At 42.7% G+C, this 19,755-nt stretch overlaps 1 protein-coding gene across 1 annotated transcript; it reads left to right on the top strand.

Moving 5' to 3' along the window:
* Positions 1 to 1,255: 1,255 nt before the first annotated feature.
* On the top strand, positions 1,256 to 11,812 carry LOC120847739. Its single transcript, XM_042292751.1, has 2 exons — positions 1,256 to 1,273; positions 11,327 to 11,812. The coding sequence occupies exons 1-2, from the start codon at positions 1,256 to 1,258 to the stop codon at positions 11,795 to 11,797; spliced, it is 489 nt and encodes a 162-aa protein (XP_042148685.1). The 3' UTR covers positions 11,798 to 11,812.
* Positions 11,813 to 19,755: the final 7,943 nt, after the last annotated feature.

Here is a 19,755-nt window from a genome sequence, read left to right as displayed (position 1 = left end):
TGGGTAAACACCGAGGGGGGGGGGGGGGGGCAACAAACGGGTCAGAGCGCCTCGCCAATATTGACATCGCTGAATATCACGTCCTGTGGTACACCTTAGACGCATCGTTCAACTACAATTCATATTTCCTATATGGGGAGTTCACTCTAAACAAACTTGGGATACGGATATGAGTGAATAGATAACGAAGAGAAGCCACATATTAGGCCCGGCAGAGGTCGCACTTTCTTCAAGTAGGTTACGTTCAGGAAGGCACTCAACGTTGGGGGACACTTTGTTGGCATTTGAGAGGTCATCATCTCCTAGTTCGTTTCCTGTCCTGTTCTCTGCTTATCAATGTTCGCATACAGACACTGTTCGCGAGAGCAATAGGTGACGGAATGACGACAAAAAGAAAAGAAGCAAAAGAAAACCTCAACGTTTGCCGTAGCGGGGTCAAATATACAAAAAGTAAAACAAACTTTTTTTTTGTGTGTGTGTGTGTGTCCACTTCTCATTCTTTTCTATTTGTTATTTTCTTTACACTGCGCACCGACCATAAGCATATTCATGCCACAAGAGTAGTTACACGTGCTGGTGTCTGCAACAGTAACTTTTCTAAAGAAAATCTAAAACAAATGGCATGTTCCTTCGGGTAACACGGGCCAGTGGGGCACCTGTACTTGCATTCCGAGCATTCTCCGATGTTCTTTGCTCATTTGTGAAAAAACGTGTAACGCGTGACTCTTTGACCTTTCTTCGCCCGCCAGATTCTGATCAAAAGAGAACAAATTTGCTAGAGATTTCACGTAACTAGCGAGCCGCGGCATGATCGTCCCGAGTTTTAAAATTTTATCATAACTCCACTTGCTTCCGTTTTATTTTATTTTTCATAGTTTAGCACCAAGGCCAAGGTCACACTTTGTGAAACTAAAGATTATCAGCACCTTCAGATAACACGAACACCCCGGTTTTTTCGCTGTTTCACGCGCTGAGAAAGGCAGGCGCGACCTTAACCGATTGCCGGCCGCACGCCTCGCTTCCCGCCGGTGACGTCGCGTTTGGATGGCGGGGAAAAACTGGGGAAAAACTAGGGAGGATGACGTCTTGGTTTCGGCAACGAACAAAATATAAATTTCTTGATTAACTAGAGTGAGTCTTGAGGAACGAGACAGTATTTCGGAATCAGGAAGCCATCCGCATTCAGGTGATGCCTTTGGATTAGGTAGCTCAAAAATCGGCGGAGTTCCCCTTTAAGAAAGAAGGCCTCGGGGACATGAAACGACGTTCGAAGGTAAGTCTTTCGCAGAAATTGTGAACCTCGCATTTCGCTTTGTCGGTGACGCGCGAAATGGGAATGCAGCACCGGAACCTTGCAAAGCGATGAATTATGAGCCCTACGTACACGAGTTCTTGAAGACTCGCCAAAACATTTGATATTCAAAAATAACTTACCTTATAATTTACCCTGTAAAGACAATAAGAATTTCAACAAAAAAAATCAAAAACGTGAAAAAAAAATTTTTTTTGCCATGCTTGTTATTTTTAGTTCTGGATCTCAACCTAATGATTAAAAAAATTACCCTAATAATAGGAGAGGTTGTGTCATACCATTATATACATTGTACTTACTCGGTATTGCTTGCTAAAAAAAGATGTATTACAGAATCTCGCTTTGGAATTGTTGGTGATTGATACAAACGCCGTAATGGACGCGAAGGGTGCTTCAGCGTGCGGTGAAGACTCGGATTCAGTCACGCGCTTCGTGTCCAAGCTATGGCGACAGTCAATTATTCTTGGTAGATTTTTGAAACGGGTCGATCGTGCGATTTTGGTTGTGATATATTTTACTACTTAAACTTTGGGTAAGTTGAAGACAGGGTTTTGTACTTACAAGTCAAATAGCTGTACGCCCTTTTTAAAAAAAAATGTTTCTGGTTCATGTCTACAATGCTTGGGTTTTCAAAGCATGCTTTAAATGCCTCTCATAAAATCAAAGTCTACCTTACGCCTTCGGGAGGAGGATTTTTCGTGCCTTGATTTTGTATAGCTATTAAAATAGGTTTGCATGCATTTTATACACAGAATTTCTCGCATATATCATTTACGCTACAATCAGAGCTGTGTCAGTAAGATGTGGCAAACACGCTATTTGGTAATATTTAAAAACGAAAACGAATATCACGTTATTTTATTCATTTCAAAGTTCAGTGGTGGTTATGCATTTTTAGCTGCTTCCGAAGAGCTAAAGCACGTAGCTTCGGCACCGCCCCACTTAGAAACTTCAACCATGTCTTCTGTTTGCCCTCTTGTCGTTTCTGCAACCTGTCCGAACTTCACCGTACAAATTAGGTGCCTATGTTGATGTCAAGAAGTTGAAAGTACTACTTCTTCACTTCTGTTGACAAGAGCGCCCATATTGTACTCTTTATTCATAAACTTATGTTTAAGATTACCTGTGGCCTACTATATTTATTGTGTGTTTTTATTGCTTGGCTTGATTTGTTTGCATTTACTCGTTTATTAATTCAGTCATCCAATATACATCAGAGTGCCCGGAGTCGGTGAAAACAAAAATGGTCACTTATAAGAATATGCTAAAACAAAATAAAAGTGTATGAAAGAGAACGTCTTAATTGTACAAATATTAAATTCAAAGTAACACTCACCATAGTATACGTACCAGTCGGTCAGACATGGCAAATAACCTTTGATACGCCCAAATAGCTATGTTATCCTTAATAGCCTAATATATAAGATTCAGGTTGTCTGTCAAAATAGAAGCCTGAAAAATATAGTCTTGAAGGAATATCCTCTTATTTGATTTCGTCTCCCACACAACTGCATCAAATTACATTTGAAGAAAATAACATTTTCTACGTCCGCATGGGCGTGGAGCTACGTAGTTTCAGGAGGCGAGATAATGCCACCAGAGGAGAAACAGGAAGTGTGGAAGGACACGCACTCAATGAGGACCAAAACTACGGCTGTTTTGATCCCCCTCGGGTGCCCGGCGAACACCCGAAACTGACCAGACCAGCTGTGGTTACGGTCATCGTTGAGGGCGTGTCCCTCCACACTCGTGACTTCGCCTCTGGTGGTATCATGTCATCTCCAGAAGCCCCCTACCTCCATGCCCATATGTATGTCCTGTTAATATACAGGGTAATTTTTTTTTTAACGGGACCGTTTTTTTTGTTTTTTTTAAGAGTGCAAATTGTTAGCTTGAGGCCGTCTTCGCTAGGTTAGCTCTTCCAGGTGTCATTGTGGACAGAGATGCCTGCCCCCCTTTTTCCGCACAATTTTCAAATCAGGCTAAAAAAGATAACATTTAATAATTAATATCTAAAACACTAATAAACTTTTGTGAAAATATTTAATTGGTCTTGCCTAAATTAACGATTACCATCAATTATGCAACTGCAACATGACTTGTAAAACAAATAATTAAAAATTTAATTAAGAGCTTTGATTTAATCAGACAACTTACCATGATTCTTCCCTTAGCTAATGTCGGCCGAACTCGAGAAACACCTAGTAGAGATTGTATACAGTTAGGGGTTTACTTTGTGCTTGTCTTTTATTTTGTTTTTATTAAAACGTACCTTGTATATGCATGATCAAGGACCGTTATGCGCAAAAAGCACGTCCGGATTTCCAAATCTGTCCTTCGGTGTGTATCCGCCCAAGCAAATCCTTCGTACCTGATCTAATACAAAACATTTTAATTAGCAGTGTCGAACATTGCCACCAAATTTGAACTATTTCAGCGTTTTCACACAGGTATTGACTGTGAAGATCCCTTTAGACACCGCGTGTTTGAGCATAGGCTTTGGATTTGCCCGATATAACGTGTGTAACGTTTGGTAGAAAATGTCTGAAGTTGCGTCCTAGAATACCTGACATTTCACTTGCTTTTCAATTCGGATGATAATATTATTAGCATTTCTATAGTCACACGAAGAGAGACTTAAGGCTACCCAAATTAAGCTATAGAGATTATGTATGAATTCTAAATCGCGATTGGCGAACTTCCGAATTTTTCGCAAGCTGCGCCAAAGGACTTATTATTCAGTCGAAAGGCAGTAATCGTCACTAACATGTCCAGATAACAAAGGAACGTACGCTAATTCTACAGCGCCACAAATCTACGCAATAAAACTTAAGCAATAAATTATTTACATACTTTATATTTCTCCCTTGTGTCTGGTACACATCACACAAAAATTTATTAGCTGAGGTTAAGATAAAATTATCTTTTTTGTTGTTGTTTAGATTTTTATGAACGCTGTCTATCTACTTGCATGTGCCAGTGTTTCTTGTTTGTTTGTTTTTTCTCCTAAAACGGTTTGACAAAGAGCGCAAGTATTTGTGTTGGTGGAGGGACAATATCTCTTTGACAATTTGTTTCGTTAACAGTAACACAAAGGAAAGTATGAGTGACCCTGCAGCGGAAATGCGAACGCTGCCTTTTATTTGAAATAGCAGCAAGCCACGTTGATGGCAATTAAATTGAGGCATGAACTAAATACGCGAAGAAAAGCTGGGCATTATCCACTCCTCCTGGCAGGCTAAAAGAAAAATTCGGACGCATTATTCTTCTAAAGTATACTGTTTTTATTATTTTTTATTTCTAGTTGTAGGACATTAATATGGCTTAGACAAACTTTGGTCCTTTGTAGGCATTATATCCGTTCCCTGCCTGACATCTTTCGAGCGGAGTATTACTCAGCTGGACAGCACGCGTTCAATTTTGTGTATGACTGATGCGATTATACTAGGAGCGAATGCAGCCTATTGCTTTCGAGGCTCCATTCACTGCTTCCGGTGATCGTACAATCGAGCAACACCCAGGACTAAGACCTTGCTCTTAAAGAGTTTGTTCTAATCAGAAAAACGGCCCGACAGCGTGTTGCAATTGACTTCGGAAGCTGCTGCGTTGTTAAAAAAATAGGCTTCGGGAGATTTACGTTTTCTTCATGTGCGTAATGATATTTGCTTATCGTTGATATTTGCTTATCGTAGAACAGTTGCAGGAGATATGCTTTAGGAGATTGTGCTTTTGCGGAATGTTACGAAATGTGCTTTTATGACATGTGCCTCTTCGTGTCCATGGGAGTCTTGGTGCCTTTTGGCGCTTACGCTCTGTCTCTTGTGCGTAATAGTCGAGCTGCTGCGTCCTTTGTTCTTTTCTTGCCGCTGCGATCGTCCGTCCACTCTATTCAGTGCGGTGCGCTTGCCATTCCCGCTCCTCGGACGGATAGCTAATCTTCTGTGGTCTGGCCACTGGACGAGCGCCGCCCGGGGTCGCGCCCCTTCTGTAGACGCGCCGGCGAAGTGGCGGCGGCGGCGCCGCAAGGCGGCTGCGGTATCGGAGCTGCTGCTATGCGGGCGTTGGTAAAGCGGCGGGAGAGGGGGGGGGGGGGGGGGGGGGGAAGCGTTATTGCATCTCGCTATAGATGACGTAATGTGATAACGACGTTCGATACACCACCGACCCCTTTTCGCATGCATGCATCGTATAATTATCGGATATCGTAATTGGGGGTATCCGAACGATGCACTAACAGTCTACTAACTGCTTCCGCTGAAAAAAAAAAAAGGTTTAATGGATAGAGTGGGAAAAAATAACGCGAATTTTGTTATTCTGCGATTGTTCTCTAAGCGTCCATAATTCCGGTCCCTGGATATTATTGACTGTGACCGGGGCTCCAGAGCTTATTCCGCAAAACCTCGTCGGTCAAAAGGTCGGAACCTATTTAAAGGACCCTGGGAGAAGCTGAGTGGACAGATGACTGTGGCCAATTAACACAGGTTCGTCCCAATAACTATTAATCTACTTGTCATTCGTCATTCGTCGGCAACTACTTTCTTGATCAATAACCTTTATGCTTTGGCTGTCAGGCAAGAGATAGAGGTAACGAAGGTGATGAAGTTAAGTTTTGACCAGACTCGCTGCGACTGGTTTTCTAAAAAGTCATTGAACATTGATAGAACGCTGGTGCTATGAAGTGATCTAAGTTTTATTCTACAGCAGGGTCTCCAAACCCCGGTCCGCGGGCCAGATCCGTCCCGCAAAAGATTTCCGACCGGCCCGCAGCTGGCCGCAGTCTTTAAAATGACGCCCGGCCCGCGGCCCGCTTCCAGCAGACCCGCTGCTAGCGCTGCAAAAGAAGTGCACTGAAACAAACGACGCCGCGCCGCGCTTCAAATGTGCAAACGAAGATACCAGAAAGAACGAGAGAAACCGTAATGCAGGTCCTGTCGCCATAATGATAAGTCATCACCAGAATTACAATTCTTGGTCACCTGCTTCATGTCCGTGTAACTAACTATACGACGGGCAAGTATTCTAAAATGTGTCTTTGGCGCGGAGGAACGCAAAGAGGGGCACGCTAATCAAATGCCAACATAGAGAATGAGTAGAGAAGGCGCGATGAGGAGGCAGCCGAACTCGCACCTTTAATGGTTAAGATAGAATCGAAACAAACGCACGAGGGCGCATGTGGGGTGTGGTAAACAATCGCACTAGGTTTGCAAGGCGCAGAAAAACTTGAACACCTGAACAAGCTGAACTCGTTCAGCAGTGCTGGAACTGGCGCATTTGACTTAGCCGGAATTTTCACAGCCACCAGCACTGTTCAATTCATCCCAATTCTGAACGAGTTCAGAATCAGGTCCTCAAAATCTTGCACCGGCTCCGAAGTCAGCGTCCGTGCAGAACCAGGCGACGAGAGCAGACGATGAGGGCAGAAGAAGAGAGCAGACGACACTTGCAGTTCCATTTGCCGTTTCTTTCATTTATGAAAATAATGCACCACTGGTGGACGGGGAAGCGAGATCCTAACAGAGGGTAAAAATTAGCTCTAGTATAAAATTTTGAAGGCGTCTTACGCACCTTGTCGCGCAGGTGTGGCTCCCTGTGGTAAGTGCTGAAAGGTTGACGCATGTAAATTGTTATTATATAGATTATTACACTCTTGATAAGACTCGCCTCCGGTTGCTCTTGGATGCTGTCTGACGACTCCGATACATCGCAGATTTCTGCGATTTTGTATGCATTGCCACTCGCACGCCCCCGTAGCAGAGCATAATTCTGCACTCCTTGTTCGCTAGTATCCGTGGCCGCCCACTAACATACCTGAGAAAAAATCGCCAAGAGTCGCCATTGGCTCGGTAGTTCCACGCGGATCTTTCTTGAGAATCAGAATAAGCGCTTCAACTTGACGTCAAAGTGACGGTCGATAACTGTTACGGCTGAGGCGACGCTCGCATCAGGCTTTCGTCTTCGAAGTGACCGCCACCGCGCGCTGCCGCCACTCCCGACGTGAAATCCTCTTGATATTGCGAACCTAATGTCGAAGGGCGAAGCTCCAGAGACCTAAAATTGACCTACTATTGCTAAATGAATGTAACTTCTATGGTGGCGTACGCAGTCCGAGAACACGAACGCTTCTGGAAACGTTAGGAAGCGGATGGTAAACTTAAATAAGCTGACAGAAAAAAAGTCAAAGCCGTTTACAAGTCTCTGTAACGCCGGATTAGAGCTCAGCTCTTGAGGAGGAGGAGGGAAGGGTATTGAGGGGAGGCTATACCCCTCCTCCTTTTCCCTCTCCTCCTCCTCCTCTCATTCTTCAGGGGATTTGTGACCGTTCATCTGAAGTATTCACAGTTCTTGTTGCGTTCTGTTATAGCGCCGTATACGCTGATCCTGGCTATCTTCGCCGCGTCATCCCCTGCTGGAACCGAAGATTGGCGACTCAGCAAGCCGTGTGTGCCTCCCCCCTGGAGCAAAATCGACTACACGTACCACGGACGGCGACTGAGGCGACACCGCAACATCATTATAAAAGAAGTGACAACCACTACCACAGCGGGATTTGTGACCGTTCTTTGAAGTATTCACAGTTCTTGTTGCGTTCTGTTATAGGTAAGCTGTCACTCCCTCCGAACTACAAAACTCTGTGATTTCTGTTGTTACGGTTGCAAATCCCAGTAGTGTGTTTCTGTGGCTTAAGTTAGAATGGGTGACGACTTGTCAACTTACCGCATTCGAATTGGCCGTTTCTTTTCTCGTGCAAATGCGAAGACAATTAATAGACCATGCTTCCATGACTTAGCATTATACATTCAGACATGGTGCCCGGATGCCAAAATTTTGTTGATGTGTCTGTGTTGCACAGCTGTTAACCTGTGCTGGTGACGTGGGGACAAACCCCGGTCCCGATAACGGGAAAACAAACCCCGCCCCCAAAAAGCTGGATCAGATACTAGCAGCTGTGAAGGAATCTGTAGAATCAAACAAACGGTACCAGGAAGAAACAACACACAAACTAAACGAAATCAATGCAGGCATCAGTAATATTAACAGCCGTGTTTCAAATCTTGAAGAATCTGTGAATGAGATTGTAAAGTTTAAGGAAGACTCGGTTACCGTGAATGCCGCAATTCGCGAAGTAAGAACTGAAGTAAATACCATATCTCGAAGACAGCGTGAAAGTGAAGTCTTGTCAGATGAGCTGAACAACCAAATGAGACGAATAACCTCATAATTAATAGACTCCCAGAAAACGAACGTGAGAACTGGTCGGATTCTGAACGTATCGTGAAAACGTTTCTTTCTTCCAACCTACACCTGAATATTGGCGAAATCGAGCGCGCACATCGACTGGGCATGCGGAAACCTGGTTTTAACAGACCTATCATCGTAAAATTCTTGAACTTTAAATTAAAAGATGAAGTAATTAAGAGCGCACATAAACTAAAGGACGCTGCGCCCCCTGATGTATAGATAGAGGAGGACTTCTCACCAAAAATGCAATTAGTAAGGAGAAAACTACGCGACTTTGCAAGACAAAGATTCGGAACTAGTAAGTTCAGGCTTTACTACGACAAAATACTCATAAATAATTCCTTCTATCAGTACGACTCGGATAATGACTGTGTGGTGGAGAGCCCAAGGGCCCTGCCTGCCGAAACTAGAGCTTGACTGGGCGAAAACATATACAACAAACGCAAGATAAGACCTCGGGAACAGCTTTCTTTGATCTTGGTGAATTTTCGAAGTTTACTTCCCAAGCAAGATAATTTGTCTTGCAGTATTGAGGCCTGTTCAGCCGATGTAGTGGTGGTTACTGAAACGTGGCTCTCTAAAGAAGTTACAGACCGTGAACTCAGCATATCAGCATCGTTCCAAATTTATAGGAAAGACAGGACTGAATCTCGAGGCGGGGGTGTTATCATTGCTGTTACAAGTGAATTAACTTCTTATTTAGTTGATATTCCCAGTTCTCTTGAAATCGTATCGGTGACTGTACGGCTAAGCTTTAAACCTTGTTTGATTGGAGTGTGTTATCGTCCGCCCGACTCATCATCTGACTTTGTAGGTAAGTTAAATGCTAGCCTTGAACATGTACATACCAAATTTCCAAACTCCCCTGTTATGCTCACTGGTGATTTTAATCTGCCTAGTATCAACTGGTCGACACAAGAGGTAGATGACTGTTGTGGAAATAAACAGGAGTGCAAGAGGTTCCTTGATGTTATGGAAGCCTTCCAGCTACGCCAAGTTGTGAAGGAGCCAACGCGTATTAACTCTGTTCTAGACTTAGTTTTAGCAACCCACCCAGAAGCTATTGATGTCAAGGTCTTAGAATATATCAGTGACCATAAAATGGTGCATTGTGTTTTTGCTGCTCCTTTTAAAGAAACAGATTTTTTACTATGGAAGGGCCGACCTTCAATCAATGTTTCATTTGTTGTCCACTTATTCTTTTTAATTTTTTTTTTTTTTTCAAACTTTGAACAACCGGTTTGTGAATGAAAACTGGGTGGCCTTTCGTAATAAAATAAATGAGGTGGCTGAACTTTGTATCCCGAAAATTACTATTTTGCCATGTGCCAGTAATCCTTGGTTTACGACAAATGTGAGACGTTGCATTAATAAAAAGAAGCGACTTTTCTCAAAAGCCAAGCACTCGGATCTTCATAGTGACTGGGATTCTTATCGCGAGCACTCAAGATGGTGTAAAAAAGAAATCAAGAAAACAAAAGCAAAATTTTTAAATCATGATTTGTACAACATCTTGCATTCTAATCCTAAAAAAATTTGGAGTGTGGTACACACAAAAGCCAAAAATGCAGCACCTTCTATCCAGTCAGAAGCGGGAACTGTTTTAAACCCCTTAGAAACGGCTAAGGCGTTCAATTCATTTTTTGGTAGCATATTCACAGGTGAGATGACTCTAACCGATACTAATATGCCAATGGCTACAGTGACCGCTCAAATGAACCCTTTCACTATTACCAGTGAGGGTGTTGCCCCCTGTGCAATAGACCGTCTTCCACAAATTCGTGCCCTGGTCCAGATGGAATAAGTACTAAACTACTTAAACTAACTAAAGATTGTTCCAGCGTCCTCCTAGCAGCGCTTTTCAAACAGTCACTATCAACTTGCACGTTACCAGACGACTGGAAACTGGCCGATGTTGTGCCCATCTTTAAATCCGGTAACCCTAGTTCTCTCACAAACTACAGGCCTATTTCGTTAACTTGGGTATCTTGTAAATTGCTTGAACATATTATTTATTCTCAGATAATGAATCACCTAGTGACTAACAATCTTCTTTTTCAAAATCAGCATGGTTTTCAACGAGGACGCTCCTGTGAACTTCAACTTTTTTAACTAGTTACTGACCTTCATTCCAGTATTCACTCATCCCTCAGCACTGATGCAGTATTTATTGACTTTTCAAAAGCTTTCGACCGTGTCGCCCACAAACGACTAATACATAAACTAAGAGGAGCAAAGATAGAAGCAGGCAGCGTTAAATGGATTTCAGGCTTTCTTTCAAATACATACCAGTGTGTTGTTATAGATAACATTGTCTATCCTCCTGTCTTCATAAAATCCGGTGTTCCCCTGGGCTCTGTCCTCGGGCCTTTACTCTTTCTCCTTTATATTAACGACATTCATACCAACATTACTTCTATCATTCGGCTTTTCGCAGACGACTGCGTCATCTATCGGGCCATAACCTCTCCTTCTGATAGTGCTTTACTTCAAGCTGACCTCCAGAAAATTTCAAGGTGGTGTTTTCTTTGGCAAATCCAGATTAACACAAAGAAAACTAAATGCATGACTTTCACTACAAAAAAGAATATAACCGAACATGCTTATAAAATTAACAATACATATATTGAAAGAGTACAATCATATAAATATCTAGGAATTCATTTAACACCTAACCTCTCATAGAACCTCCATATTGAAATAACTTTAAGGGATGCTTCTAAAAAATGAGGTTTCTTGAGAAGGCACTTATTTCTAGCTGACACTAACACGAAGCTTATGGCATATACATCCCTTGTAAGAAGCAAACTGGAATACACCTCAGTGATATGGAATCCACACCAAGCTTACTTAATTAACAGTCTGGAGTCACTACAAAATAAAGCAGCCCGGTTTATTGCACGCGATTACTCTCCTACTAGTGGCATCACCCGTATCAAACAATCATTAGATTTAATGCTCCTCGCGACCAGACGGCGAATCGCACGTTTTTCGTTATTTCATAAAATCTACCATAGTTCAACATTTTTCCGTCAAACGCACATTATGTCCGCTACTCGCATTTTTCCCCGCTTTGATCATCCTAACAAAGTAAATTCAGTATTTGCGCGTACTAACTTATACAAATACTCCCCGCTGAACCTCGCAATAAATGAATGGAACGCCAAACCAAGTAACATTGCAGTCATACAGGATTACCAAACTTTTTTAGGCTTCTTGATTTCGTTTATCCCAGAAAAAGCCTAAGTCATTATCACCCTGTATGCTTTGTTTCGCCATGACAACTTTGAATTGGTTCTTTGTGGCTTTTATCTTTTTTTTTTCGTTCCTTGCAGTGTGTTACGGCTATTTGTTCATTGTTTGTGTTGCTTCTAATATTGGTGTTCAAAATTCCCCCTGTGTAATACCCGAAAGGGCCCTTAGGGTAAATAAATAAATAAAAAAAAATAAAAATAAAAAAATCGTGTTTGGGGGGTCACCTGACCTCGGGGAAGGGGTCACGTGACCTAGGGGGCGGTCACGTGACCTCGGGAGGGAGGAGGGGGACACGTGACCCTGAGAGGGAGGGGTCACGTGACCGTGGGGGGAGAGATCTCGTGACCTCGGGGGGGGAGGTTGTTACGTGACCTCGCGGTTACGCTGACGGCGACGCCGACGCCGCTCAAGCCGGAAACGGGCCCCTAAGAGCTGCGCTCTAAAAGTATTTCATGTTGAAATCGTGTTCAGTACACTCGTATAAAGAAACATCCACAGAACAGATCTTGTTCATGTTTTTTTTTTTTTTTTATAAGAAAGAAACTTGAACGAGCTCATTAAATCGCGAAGCATTTAATGTTCCATACGATATGGGATAGAGAAACAGACGATACCCCGCGTTTCCGCTCCGAAAGCAGATCACAGCGCCAGTCCTAACGCGGTGGCTGCACTGGATCTGTGCCGCCGCTCCACGACTCCTGCAGCACTCCTCCGAACTCGGAGAGAACTATATCATAACTTTCTGACCGAATCAAAAGGACCTATAAGTTTAAATTTCATTGCGTTCTTACATGCAGTCCTGAACAAAAGAAACGCAAACGACGCAGGTACAGCATGTCGCCACCTTGGGTCACTTAACTTTCTTTAGCGGAAGCTCTCGCGCAGCCTGCAATGCGCTTCGAGAATAGTGATGGCCCCAGACGGCCCACCCTTTCAATAAATTAAATTCACGCCCATTTGCTTCAGTCTTTCAACTCATTCGGCGCTAATAGCGAAGTTGTTAATCCAGCATGAGCGTTTCGGGTCTCCAGCGATGGCACACAAAATAAACCAGCCTCATATCGGTATTACAGTAATGTCACGATTTGCACAGAAGTTTGCAACTGAAAAAATATGTTTTCGTTATCACGTGGCATTCGAAATGCCTCTGCTGAATTGTCAACATGACGAAGGCCGGTGATTTGTGCCGCATGGTCATGGTAAACTGAAACAAGTCGACGCGAATTCTATACACTCACGTTTTATAAGATCTAAAGAGCCGTGGTGAAATCTGAGCTATTTATTGAGTCAAGTTTATAGGTCCCACCAAGCATCAAATTGCAGATTATATCGACATTAGGGAGAATACGAAACAGCTTTCAACTCAATATTCGGTTAAATTTTGACTGGGTAGCGTTTTTCGGGTTAGTTTTTTTCTCGCTAGCCTTTGTCAGGAATTTTTTTGTAGCAGACTGAATTCGCTGTTCTTCTACGTGCGTTTTACTCTCGTCTTTGTTCTTTACTCCTAACTTATGTCACAAACGCACACCGCCACAAAACTGGTTAAGCTCCATCATAAAAAAATTCCCCGTGCTATATTCGCATCGCGAACTACAAAGAACGTCCCGCTTCAAATTCTCGTGTCTCCACCAACCCTCCATAGAATGGACCGCAACTTTTCTGTATTAATTCAAAAAACAAATAACGTAACAAATCTATTCGCAGCTGCTGTGAAGTTCGCTCGCTGTAGACTTGAAAATAATTATGAAAGATCCGGAGCCGGTGGGAAAGAAACGGGTGTCCTTGGTTTCGCAAGCTTCTTCAAAACTTAGACTTGGTCCCTATTTGAGTCTGGAATCGTCCGTCAACTTTTTTGCGGGTCCTGAATTAAACGGGTTTCTATTGAGAACTGGGACTGCGACAATTCGTCTTTGGAATGTACAAAAGATTTCCACCCTCTGAAGCAATCTCCAACGTTAAATAACAAAGCACCAGTGACGAATAGAACCTCGGCCAAAAACGCGGCCGCATCGCCGTTTTTATAAGAATAATTTAGATTTCTTTATTAAACAATAGCTCTTTGTGTGGGCACAAATGTAATTTTCGTGATTTGTTCAAGTTGTTTGTTTTTTGTTGCGTGCTCTTTATAATTATTTTTTTTACAAAGGAAACATGTTTTAGCTGTCGAAAAGTTTGAAATGAAAGAGACAAATTACACCTGATGCCTGCATTTTATTGCAACAGATGCCGCGTTACCCACACATTTTGCGTCATTTACTAATTTCCTACATCAAAGAGGCAGTAGAATAAAGCCCAGCACAAGCAGTCATTACAATGGTGCTTATTTTTAGACCAAAGCGAACATTATCTCTCATTTCTTCGCAATCTGTGTATCAAAGCGATGTCAGGTGGACACATAAGCACCCAAAGAAAGGGTTACACATTCTGAGTTGTTGTGGAGGTTAGTCCGTATTGAATGGTTGCAGAGTTTAGTTGGAATTGAAAAGACGTCGTGATACGGGACTGCAGTGTGTCCAATATGAGCATAATAAACCGTACGGCCTTTGCTTAGATTCAGCCCACTCTTTGAATAAGTCAAATCATCACGGAAAACTTGCGTACAAATGATTCGCCGAAAGGGGCCCTGTGCCTAAATATAATTCAGAGAATAGGTGGTGAAAGTGTTAGAGGCAAACATTTTTTGTTATCTTTGAAAATGTCCATATTTCTTTCGGGGACCTAGGCTTCTGTGCATAGAATGTTCGACATATTGAAGAAACACAAATGAGGTCTGAAACAATAACGTTGGACACGCATAAAATGGCCAATGCTAGGCACATGACCCTTGAACGTCAAAAATACATTAAAACGCACTCATTTCACTCATTAAAAAACGTCTTTACGACGGTAGAACGGTTTTTTATACCGCTGCCGTGAAACATTCCTTGGGGATCGTGACCTAACATATCGTGGATTTAAAAGCACGTGCCTTGCTAATGTGTTAAACAAATTCCTCGCTGTGGCACCCACATTAGATTATTCCCGCTAATTGTTTCTTGCCGGCACCTCTCCAGCTACCCTAAAATTGTCTTCTAATTATTTTTGTTGTTGTCTTTATATGCTTATGTGATACAGTACCGCAGAGGGGCCAAGGCTAACGGCATGAGGCCATTAGAGTGACTTAGAACACTCTAACTTCACAGCGGGCGAAATGCTTATATAATTGACATAATAAAAACATAGCCATTATATGTAAAGTTTCAAACATATAAGCATTACAAAACAAATGTAAATCAAGAAAGAAACTGCCAACCGAAAGCTTAAAAAAACTATTAAAGTCATAGTATACTTCCCTATTACTCCTACGCATAATATATAAAGTAAAATAAAAGCAGCGAAGATGAAAACATTTGAAGAAATACAGTGTATAGCATTAGAAGCAAAACACTGTGTACAAATACAGGATGCATAAAAAAGTGTCAAAAGAAGCAGATTAACAAGCATATCGCGTTACAAATCAAATCAAATTGCAGAGAAATACAGTTCACAAAAATATATTTGTCGCAGAAGAAGCAGATAAAAAGGGAAGATCTGGGGCACAAGAAAAAAAGAGCAAGATTTAAAAAGAAGTAGAGACGTTCTGCAATCTCGTTTAAATTGTGCAGTTGAAAGTAGAAAGTTCATTCCGAAGTCTTCGCGATTAAATATATTACATTCTGAAAAGCTAAGTTTTGTGGATTATAGTCATTAGGCTAGTTATTTTGCGTTTTTGGCGTCGCATATTATACGCGGGTGCTAGCTCATCTTGAATGTGTAAAAGATTTATTTCTGTGAATAAATTTAAGAAGCGTAAAGTAATATATCTGATTTGTTTTGAGCATGTCGTGTTTATGAAATAATGGTTCAGTACGTTGGCGCTTGTCATTCTCTGCCTAAGAGCAGCTGCCTCATTAAATAAATATCTTCGCGTGACTTTTTTTTTGAAACATACTTATAATGTGTAATTAGCTCAAACCTTGGCCTATACCTTCCGGTTAGAAGGTGTCTTATCTCTTTGTCGTCCCCTTGACTTTTTCGAAGTGTTTCGCAGTGGTGGCGGACGTTCTCATCGCAGTAACACACTCGTCAATTCAAGTTGCTGCTTTCTTTGACGTGAAGCTCACATAAACACGCTATTGAGTACCCTCGCATCATGTGGTACGTACACTTTATTTTTCGCGTGTGCCTCTAAAAGAGCGAGCAAACTGCGAGAAAAAAAATACCGGCGGTTGGAATGCCAATGTTGTCTGTCTCTTGCCGACAGGCTGGGGGAAAAAAAAGAAAAAAAACTTGGCTCGTGAGCCATGCCGTCCCAGAATCTACCTGTTTGGGCACTTGACAAACACCCGAAGCCACGACAACGACCGATTTGGTTTTGTTCAGCACGACAACATGAAACTGCGTCACTGGTCCTGTTTCGTAGGTGGCGACGCCACTGTTGTCGCGCTGCTTAGGTTTAATTTTGACGAGAAGTACAACAAAAAAAAATTGGTCGAAAGCAACCCTAAACTTTCGTTCAAGTTAACGAATCAAACATGTATTGCGAACGATACACCTCAACCTACATGCTACCAACGAAGCGCAGAAGCGGTCACGTGATCCTCACTACTACGTCACGAGACGGAGCCGCCAGTTGACGCCACTCCATCTTCTCGGAGGTAGCACTTCACTCATCTTCTCCCTTTAAATGAAGGTGGCTGAAACGTGTCTCCAACTCGCGTGTTTAGCCGTCCTACCCCGCCCATACATAAAAAAAAGTCCAGAAGTGGCAACGAATGACGTTAGAAAAGTCAGAGTGTTAGGCTGTCGGATGTCGCAATTCTGGTGGTTGGTCGTAGAACTTCTGGGGAAGCACAAATAACCGCGAGTGTCGCTGTCGTCGCGGCGTCCCAACTCCTGGCCGCCGAAACTTCCGTGGTCTGTCAAGCTGGAGAGCGACCCGCAGCAGAACAGGCGTCCCACATATCCACCACCGCTGCTGTGAAACTGTCAGGATCGCAACCGGCGACAGCGTCATACTTCTATGACGTCATCAGGAGGAAATCGAGGGACGACTTTTTTAGACGCCGTAAACACACGCAAAAAGCGCCGAAAAAATACAGGGACACAGACGAAGGGAAACAGGACAAGGCGCTTTCGTCCCTTCGTCTGTGTCCCTGTATTTTTTCGGCGCTTTTTGCTTGCAATGAACCAACTGGTCCAAATCTCCACTTTACTGCCGTAAACACACTACTCGAAGACGCGTTCCAAGCACCATACTTAAAATCATTCCTTGCAGTGATTTTCAAGCTTTGTCTCAAATTTGAGAGAAAAAAAATACGCTCTTCGAGCCTCCGGCAATTTAAAAGCAGACGGAGACATAGCAAACCGATATCAATTGGGCTCTCTGAAAACGTACATAAAACCTAAAAAAAAAACGCACATTCGAATCGCAACCGAATCAACAAAATGGCGGCGTCCACAACGCCGGCGGGGAGTGCAGCGTCCATGCCCTAATTTTAGCTTACGTACTGACTTTAGTTGAAATGTCTAAAAAAATTGTGTCTTTTTATTCGTTTTTTTAAGTCGCAAACTAAAATACAAATCACAAATTGCGAAGGCGCTAAATTGTCGGAGTTTCCCGAAAGAGAGTAATGTACTCGAGAGGAAGCTGTTCAACTTGCGAGGAGATAGCAGTTTTTCTCGGTCCCTTCCGGTGGAGAAGATGGACTCCGTCGTTAATTATCTCGCAGCCTGAAGGTTTTAGCGCTTTCCCCCTCGAGCACTGCGTCTGAACTTGCTTTTATTTTGTTACCATCGATTTTATATCGAGCGCCTTTCTCCAAAGGAATCGCCTGGTCATTGATCGCATAGTTTTTGTTTGTTTGTTGCTTGTCTCGCGGTCGACTTAACTTTCCTTATCGTCGGGCAAAAGGTTTGTTGCTACAGTTGCTTTTTTAAGAAGTTCTGACTTCAAAAGAAACGATTCCTGGAGATAAATGCGATTAGAGCCTGGTTCCGATATTGCATCAGCGTAACGTGAAAACGTCAGACCGCCGGCGCACCAAAAAACCGCGTAGAAAGCAAGAAGGTAAGAGAGAAGAATTATATACGTGCACAGTGGTAACGTCAGCTCTCTGTGAAATCATTAACAGAACACTCTGAGAAATGCCTGCGCGTCTACACTGTAAAAAATCGACGTAAAGTTTACGTGTCTTTCCCTCGCCAAAAAAAAAAAAAAAAAAAGACGGGCACGCTCATTGTTTCAAAATACGAGGTTGCCCTCATTATTTATTTGCCGCGAGAGCCGAGCCTTCCAGAAAAGCCGAAATCCCAGGCGTGCAACCATGCGCAGATGAATCAGAATAGCCTTGGCAACGAAGGAGAATTTGCTTGAGATAGTTTCGGTTTTACACTGAAAAACGTTTGGATAAAACGTAAGATTGACAACATTTTTTTTTTATTTTTACAAAATTAATAAGGTGACATTATTATTATTAATATATATTGATTTGCTTACTTTTGTCTTCAAAAAAAAAAAAAAAAAATAGACCTTTGAAAACTGCACAAGACCATCGCTATTGCAGTCAGCTTTCGTTCGGCCGTTGTTGGAGTTCCGGAAGCTTTGAGCATCGCTTCCGTTTTACGTTTTAGCCGTTTTAGCGGATATTTTAGATACCTTACTTACGAATACCGTCTTCGTGAATAACAAGCGATTACTGAGAGCTGGGAGGCTCTGCGTGTTACAAACGAAAGTAAGGGGCAGTCAGTCACGGCCGACTGGTGCAAGCGCCGATGAGGAAGTTTCCTTTGTTTCTGCGAAGTGGACCGCTGTTTCAAACTTTGTCGTGTACCGTGTGCTTGCTAAGCTATGCTTGATTCTAACTATGCTGTACCCGGTGTTATTTCATTATTTGGAAAGAGCGAATCTTCAAAATTTATGGCTCTCTCCGCAGAGTGAGAAAGATTCGCGTGCGGCGGAACTGAGGGCCAGCCGAGGGTCCCAACAGCCTCTCGCCAACGATTTTTTTCATAAAGCGGGAGCGAGAAAAACGTTACAAGAGCGAGCAGCATAATTTCTTGCGTGTGCCGATGCCTGTGCCGTAGAGACGCGCGGCCTCTTTGAGTATGCCGAAGTGACACGCTTTCCAAGTTTACGATTGTGTGATGTAAATAAAGTAAGTTTGGATGTCGCGTTTTTTAGTGGCGGCGAAAGCCGCTACAAAAAGCAGAGCAGTTAGAAAAAGAAAAAGCATAAAAAATGCGAAAAGTACCTGAATATTCGATGGAGTTGAAAGACTACCAACGTACCAACTCGCCCAGTTATTCTTTGTCATAGAATAATAGCCAATAGTAATAAATTAAATAAATATCAACTTTTAATAGGTTACAAATTTGTAATGCATTGCAGTACAGTCCTACCCTGCTTTAGTGCTTTCATGATATTAGCCTCAGGTAATGAGTAAATGTATAGGATAGTTCATAAAGACCTGACATGTCCAATCATTATCCATTCTCTAAAAGCGCGAAGTTATATCAAAAAGTGCTCATCATAAATAAATCCGCACTACTGAATATGTAATAGCGTGTTCACTTGTATGTATATTCTCAGCAAACGAAAAGAATGCATTCAAAACGGGCCATTCATTTTGTTTCCTTTGTGTTAGAGCTCCTTTCAGGTACACGCAAAACCTGGGTGTCTACGTCTAAAAGAGTGCAATCGACATTTCCCGCAGAACTGCAGGCCTGACTGAGTTTGGCTAGCAGGTTGCAACCTATGGGAACCTGCAGGGAACTGCATCACAAGAGTAAATGTGACGTCCGCTTACTAATCTCTATTATGGGTGGCTGGATGGTGCATCGAGCAGACAGGTATGAAGCCACCGGAAGTGAGCGGCCTGTCCTGATAGCGAGCGCTTGACAGGCTTTTCAATTCTCCCGAGTGATGGTTC

This window comes from Ixodes scapularis, unplaced genomic scaffold (assembly GCF_016920785.2).
Source record: "Ixodes scapularis isolate PalLabHiFi unplaced genomic scaffold, ASM1692078v2 PGA_scaffold3__209_contigs__length_174095766, whole genome shotgun sequence".
Lineage (NCBI taxonomy): Eukaryota > Metazoa > Arthropoda > Arachnida > Ixodida > Ixodidae > Ixodes > Ixodes scapularis.
This window is presented reverse-complemented; position numbering and strand designations above follow the sequence as displayed.